Source organism: Triticum urartu, unplaced genomic scaffold (genome assembly GCF_003073215.2).
Source record: "Triticum urartu cultivar G1812 unplaced genomic scaffold, Tu2.1 TuUngrouped_contig_4800, whole genome shotgun sequence".
Classification (NCBI taxonomy): domain Eukaryota; kingdom Viridiplantae; phylum Streptophyta; class Magnoliopsida; order Poales; family Poaceae; genus Triticum; species Triticum urartu.
Window position 1 is genome coordinate 11,637 of NW_024115420.1, and position 7,440 is coordinate 19,076.

The 7,440-nt window shown below is 41.5% G+C and overlaps 1 protein-coding gene across 1 annotated transcript; it reads right to left on the reverse strand.

Moving 5' to 3' along the window:
- Positions 1-5,879: 5,879 nt before the first annotated feature.
- On the reverse strand, positions 5,880-7,440 carry LOC125528335 (amidase 1-like; the record flags this gene model as incomplete). The annotated part of the gene is given in 5 exon segments (XM_048692814.1): positions 5,880-6,270; positions 6,400-6,571; positions 6,804-6,960; positions 7,097-7,303; positions 7,419-7,440. Coding segments are annotated over 5 exon segments (846 nt in total), but the record flags the coding sequence as incomplete, so codon positions are not given.

Genomic DNA, 7,440 nt, shown 5'->3' on the forward strand with positions numbered 1-7,440 from the left:
TTTGTGAGAGACGGCTTGTGTAACAAATTTTAGGGCATTCCATTCCTTTTTGGATAAAGATCTGCTATTCTATTGAGGCAGTTTATCTCTTACTACTCCCTCAGCTTCAAAATACTTGTGGTGGCTTTAATTCAAATTGGAACTAAAACCACGACAAGTATTTCAAACGGAGGGAGTATAACTTATGCATATTATCAGTATCCTTTAGTACGTTATATGAAATGTTTTCCAGTATGCCCAAGTGAAGGTGTAGTTTTTATGAGATATTTCTTTAACACGAGCAATGGTGCAGATCAAAGAGTGCATGCGTCGGGAGCAGGAAAAGGTGTGCTGTGATACAGGTAATCAAGGAAACCAAGGTCTACCTTATCCTCTGCCTTTGTATGCAGAGTGATGATTTTTTTTCCTTTCTTGGTGTTGTAATAGTAGCCAATGACATTTGTAAGTGACCCTATTCGTCTCACCCCTCATGGATACTAGGGCTCATTTTAAGTCCTTAGTACTTCCCAACTGCTTTTTTATCTCTTCAGTGAAATGCAGAGTATTTAATGTGTTCGTCCGCATAGACTAATAATGGAATAACAAAAAATTAGGCAGGTTCTTTATTAGCTTCATTCCCTCCTCTGCGAGTTGCATGCTGTTGTTACTCAGTTCATTTTCTACAAATACAAAAAATGAGGCATGGATTTATGGCTTTATTTTAACTTCATTGTTTTGTTTTGTATTTAAGAAATCAGGATGCACTTTTTGTTCACTCTGTCTTGCCCTATGTTAATTTTCTGGATGACTACAAAATAATGGTATTATTAATCAAATTTATTGGCATTTCCTTCAAACATTTGAGCTGGTAAAGTTGTTTTTGAGAACGGATATTTGAGGTGATCCAGGTTATGTCAAAGCTTGTCCATAATAAAGGAAATCATGGCGCTTCAGCTTCTCCCTGGTTCCATGCCTTGTCACTATATATGGCTTTACATGTGTAAATGTGAATCTATCTGTGCTCTTGAGTTTATGCTGAGATTGTCCGGCTTTCTCTTGAGCGATGTCTATGTCGTAAAAACTGAACACTGATCGCTGCCCTCGAACGAGACAATTTTGTTGGTCCATACTGTACAAATTTAAGCCACAAGCAAAAGGCCATTGCATCTATCACCTTTTGACATAATCCCGTCTCCAAAGATTCAAGTTATGACAGAACAATCACAAAGGGAAATACTTGAGAGTCATGATTCAGAGGGACTAGTGGGTGTTAATGAGACACTTGAATATTATATTTTCTTCTAACCAAAACCCCTTTGTTGAATTTCTATTTGAAGAAGCTCCAATGAAAATTAATTCTCTTGATAGGATAATTTTTCGCTTGCTTCGCACCTAGTTAACTATGAAGGTTTAACTTGAGAATTATCACTAGTGTTATGAGGCTATATGTGGCTAGACAGCGAGCTTAAGTGCAATCATTACAAATAATACGTTTTACTATTTTCCTTGTTTAATTGTGTGTGTTATTATTGTGAATAATCACTAGCCCACGCAAAATTAAAATTGTGTATGCTATTGAATTACCAACTCGCTGGATGTTACCCAAAAAAATACGATCAATGGTCTATATATATCAACGCATATTATCTTTTAATTGTAATACAACTCACATATCTGCTATTCTATTGAGGCAGTTTATCTCTTATTTCACCATCTTAATGAGAATGGGCATGGGCCCCCTCTTTTCTCTTATTTCACCATCTGAAAGACAAGTATATATATTTGATTCACAAGAACATGTCATGCTTCATTCATCTATCCACCTCCAAATCAACAAAGAATCAAACTCATGCAAAATCAGAAATTTTATACCAATGCAATAGATACGTTTGTCTGTTCAACTACAAGAATCTTTGCTAGTAGAAATTTGGGCAGCATAACAGCCTGAAAGAAATACATGCACAGAGGCACTACAATCTCTACATGGTGATTTTCTATTTCACATGGAAGAAAAACACTAGAACAGCTCTGCCATCAGCTCCTTAATTATAGTATAGAGGTCAAGCATGCGGGTTGACGCCTAACATGATTCTACAACAACCAATCTAGTCTATTACACCAAGAAAAGAAACGTCCATTGTCATGGGAAGCTCCATGTCCCATATCCCTTGTAGAGGCCAGCCAGCCTAGCTGCTCTTGGTGACGCCTCTGCCTCTCAAGTGTCCGAATACCTTTCTTTTCCCGCGTTGACTTGGCCACCAGAGCTAATCTTAAATTCGGAGAGAGGAGTATCTCCTCTTGCCTTCCACGGACCTTCATCTAAGAAAAACATAGAAAAGAACTGCCAACACATGTTAATTTGCATGCCAAACAAACTAAACGCAAGAAACTGTAAGCAATGCCCAGTTCTGACTAGGCTAAAAGTGTAATGTATGCGTTCAGATGTATGCACGCAACAAATACCTTCAAGTCAGTCATCTATTACCATCTAGTAATCACATTCCTTGTTTGGGTTTTTCAATAAAAAAACCCATCAAAAGGATCAAGATAGTCACAAATGAGTCACAGAGTTTTCATAATGAATTAATGTGTTCAACATCATGACACCAAGAGTAGAGTTCTTCTTTGAACAACCATTAGTCACAGGGCATTCTAGCTAGCAACAAGACTAGAGGGTTCAGATCAATTGGAAACAAAAAGGCAGAAAGGTCCTAGTCAATCTCTTGCCACAAGTGTTGGCCTTGAGCCATTAGCTAGCAAAATTGCAATAGGAGGTCACATTTCTGCTAACATACATCGCCTCGACATTCAATAAAATCTAGACAGGAGCAAGGTTGTAGCGCACTGAGTAACCGCAAGAAAAACTTCACAGTTTAACCTAATACTCCCTCTGTCCCAAATTAAGTATTTCTTATTTAGGACGGGGGGAGTATTTCACGGCCTTAACTAACAAGGCACAAACAACGTACACGATATGTATAAAGCAGCGGCAACATCAAATATCAAGAACGTACAAGATTCAGGACATATAATTCATTGTGGTGTTGGCCAAATAGAAGAAATTGCACAAAGCTAGTACAAATGGAACCAAAATGTATACATCAAATCCCACGAATCTGGCTTTTTGGCTAGATTGGTTAATCCCCATCAGAAGTACGTGAAACCTGAACACTTGACGTACCCTGATATACATCAAATCTGAACTATCATATACAAAAAAACTGAACTATCCCCTCATGAACTTGACTGAGTTCTAACAAGAATCACACGAAAAGAAGTTTCAACATATACATGAGTCAGCATCACCTTTACCCATATCAGCTTCTAGAATCTTGATTTCTCAACATTTCGCTCATAAACATTTAGATGTTCAAATAGAAGAAGGATGAACTCAATTGAGCTACTGTAGCCAAGAGCTATGCTAATGATTGTCCTGATGGAGGAATCACAGCTTCAACCTGTGCAACCAGTCATGCGATCTCACATCAGCTATCGTCCTCAAGGGCTAAAAGGTTCAAACAATATTTTCAAAACTGCAAAAGTTGGCACGTTATGCTGCCAGAATAGTAGTGATATTAGAGGCAACACAGGTACATTGCAATGTTACCCAAGAGACATATTTTAAGAAAATAGGCAACACAAGCGAGTTTGTAAATAATTTTCCAAGTAATGTTGATTTATGGGGGCAGACAAGAGGTGGGATTATTGGTTAATGCAAGAAATGGATAAAGTAGGCTCTTATACAACTTTTTATGTTCTGATTATAAAAGCAACTTCTTTTAAATACTTCCAGAACCATTCATTGGCCAAATAAAGAAAAGGATCTTCTTGCTAAAGTAAACAAGAGATGGATGCTATGTTTCCATTATGAAACACGTAAATAAACTTAACCACATACTTTCAACTGAATAAGCAGTATAGTTGTGGAGATTACAATTTGGCGTGAACTTTCCGCCTATACCTATAGACATCAGGTAGAGTCAACGCATACATTGTTGCAAGATGATTTTGGGGTTTCACTGACAAATAGGTAAATATCTCCCCTCCTTATGCTCCATTGAATTCGTTCATGGTGATAATTAACACATTTTCTTGATACCATCAGCTACATGCAATGTGCCATCACCGTTGCAATCTTCCCTTTCGGCAAGCCGTCGTACATAGTTTGCATCTCCTCACCAAAGTCAACCACCCGAACTGAAGAGAGAACCCTCTTGAAGACCTTTCGATGGTCACTCAATCTGCAGCGAGTCTGTCGCCATAGGCCTGAGTGGTCACTACAAGGACCAACAGCGATGACGGAGCACATCATAATGGACTACCACCTCGTCGGAGAGAGCTCTGTCCAGGCCTATCGGTCCAGGGGGCGACCTGCCGGAGCTAGAGCACAAGAAAGCGGAACACCATCGCCGCATGCCTGCTACTAGACCAGGAACGTACAACCAGCAGATCCGCGTCGCACCTCCCGACCGAAGCACTGTGCTGCCCTGAGCTCATCCACGATCGCACCTCAACCACGCCGTCAAGCCATTGCCTCACATCCCGCCGCCACCAAAAGCCTGCAGTCGCAGCCTCGCAGGGACATATCCAGATATGGCGTAGCAGACACACCGGCCACGGCTGTCGTGGGCTCGTGGCCCAGCAGGAGAGAGAGCACAGGCCACCCAAGCGGTAGAGGCGTGGCGGGGGAGGGCTGCCAGGGGCTCAGGGCAGATCAGCAACCCCGCGCATCAAGGATGGGCCCATTAGTTATCATCCACAAAATAATTCGTCAGCAAAGAAATTTAATTGGCGGACCTAGTGTATTTGGCTAGATTACCAGTGACGGGTTGGGTGTGCCCCACAGTAGCTTCCCGTTGGTGCAAAAGCAGTCTCTCCTTTTTTCCGACAAAGGGTGGATTTTATTAGTCTAAAATGAAGCATCAAGACGATACATACATAATGAGCACACACCCAGCCTTTAGGTAACTAGGATGCACACAGCCAACACCAACACACACAACACGCCAACATTTTACAAACACTTCTTCAACACTTTTTTCAAATGCTTAACAATTTTATATACCTGATAAAAAAATTCAACATTTTTATAATACATGGTCAACATTTTTTTCTACACACATGTAACATGTTCAAATAATTATTCAATATTATTGAAATACTTGATTACCATGTTTATATAAATGATAAAAAAATTCAACATTTTTGTAATACATGGTGAACATTTTTTCTCTAAAAATTTAATATTTTTCAATTAGAATACTTGTTCAAAAAAATTTGAATTATTGATTAACATTTTTTTAATACATGATCAAATTTTTATACACATTTTTCATACGTTTTTTGATACATGATAAACATTTTTCTATACACATTTAATAATTTTCAAATTCTTGGTCAATATTTTCCAAATGTTTTTATAGAGTGTTTTTTGTAATATACATATATATTTATAATATTTCAAATTATTAACAAAAATTATTAAAAAAACAAAAAAAACGAAACAGAAAATAGGAGGTTGTGTTCTCCCGCTCTCCTGGGCCGGCCTGGTCTCCCCTTCAGCATGGGTTCCTACCCTCTTGCTGAAGGCGAGTCATAGGGGCGCCCGTGTACAGCTGCTCCTAGCGTGAGATCGAGTTTCAGTGACATGGTTGATTGGAACCAATCGATTGAGTTTCAGCCCGGTTCGAATTTGGTTTTTTCAGGCCGGGCTGTCCATGATCAGGTTTACTCTTAAGTCTGGACTAATACAAAGATCGATCACTTATCGCCTCTGAAATGCATACGATAGTTAGTGTTGTTGTGTTGTGTGTGAAGTATTACGGTTTGTAATAATCAACCATTCAACCGTCTAAATTTGTTTGCATAATGATCAAGATCTACCTAGTACACACACTCCGTCAGCAATGATCTTCACGCTATATATATTGCATATGTTCAGATAGAGTCATACAATACAATTTCCTGTACTGTGAGAATTCAGCAAGATATGACGGAATTAGGCTAAGCTGATGAGCCCCAGGTTGCTGTGGCCTCGGCTTGGAGCGCCTCATGGAGCTCTTGGGCTACAGCGACAAGGAAACGGTCACCGCCATGCCGCGCGAGCAGCGAGACCGACACCGGGACGCCGCCACGGGTGCCCAGTGGGATACTGACCTGGCAGAACCCCGAGAGGCCGGCAATGGACAGCAGCGAGAAGGCCCTCGCCCGGAAGTCCTCCAGCAGTGTCGCATCCATGCGTAGCTTCGGCGGCGCGCCGGGAACCGTAGGGATCGCCAGGATGCCATCCTCCTGTAGACACAAATTCATTTAGGGGGAAAATAGCAATGATCAACTCCTACCTGTTTGTTGCCTGCAGGTTCAGAAAATGCATGCTGCAATGGGATTAAGATTTTCTGAACTGTTGATTGTTGAATTTACCTTGAGGAGAGCGGCAAGTGCAGACTTGAATTCGGTCCTGACGGCGTGAAGATCATCCATGGCGGATTCATCCTCCGACGCAATGGCCTCCTGTACTCGCTCTCGGATGCCAGGGCCGAGGTTGGGCTTCACCGTGTTCACCCAGTTCGCGTGGTTTGCTTTGAATTCAGACCTGAAAAACATGCAGCACATCTTCACAAATTTAATCTCATCCATGTGCATACATACAAATTCTGAAGTAAACTGCTGGCATTTCCATTACAAAGACCGTCGAGTTCATCTAACCGTGGAATTATGAAAACGGCATGGCTTCAGTTAAGGGGCACACAATTTTATGATACATGGTTGTGCTTAGTGTAGTTATGTACTCCAGGCTGTAGAAAACTGACTGAAAACCAGCAAACCTTTGAAGGACACGCATGACACGTGAGATTGCAGACAGAGCCGGCACACACGACGATGATGCTTCAACCGCAGACAACTCGGTCATGAACTTGCCGATGCTCGGAACGTTGCTGGAGACAAAATCACCAAGGTTACCATTATCCACCACTGCATCACCTGTCAGTCAGTCAGTCACCAAACACACCACACAAGGTTCAGAAACTTATACTATAAGTAAACTGTTCTGCTCTGCTCTACTCTGCATCAAGGGATACCAACGATGGATGAGGTCGAGTTCATGCTAGATACTTACTTCCGAACACCTTGGCCGCACAAGCATTGAGGATCTCGTAGGTGTGGTCATCGTCAGAGGAGCCCAAGATCTTGAAGCAGTCTGCAGGAATGATGACACAGCTCGGTCGTCGTCGTATCTCGGCATCATCGTCGGTGGCAGCTGGCACCGGCGGCAGCATCACATCGGTGACACGAGACAGCGTAGGCAGATCTCTAGCAAACCACCCTGTAAGCATAATCACACTCTGATGTACAGACACTTATACAGTAGTACAACTGAATGAACATATGGATAGTTTGTGTGCTGAACACTGACAGTGGCACGGGTAGACTGAAATTACCGACAGTGTCGAACATCTGCGC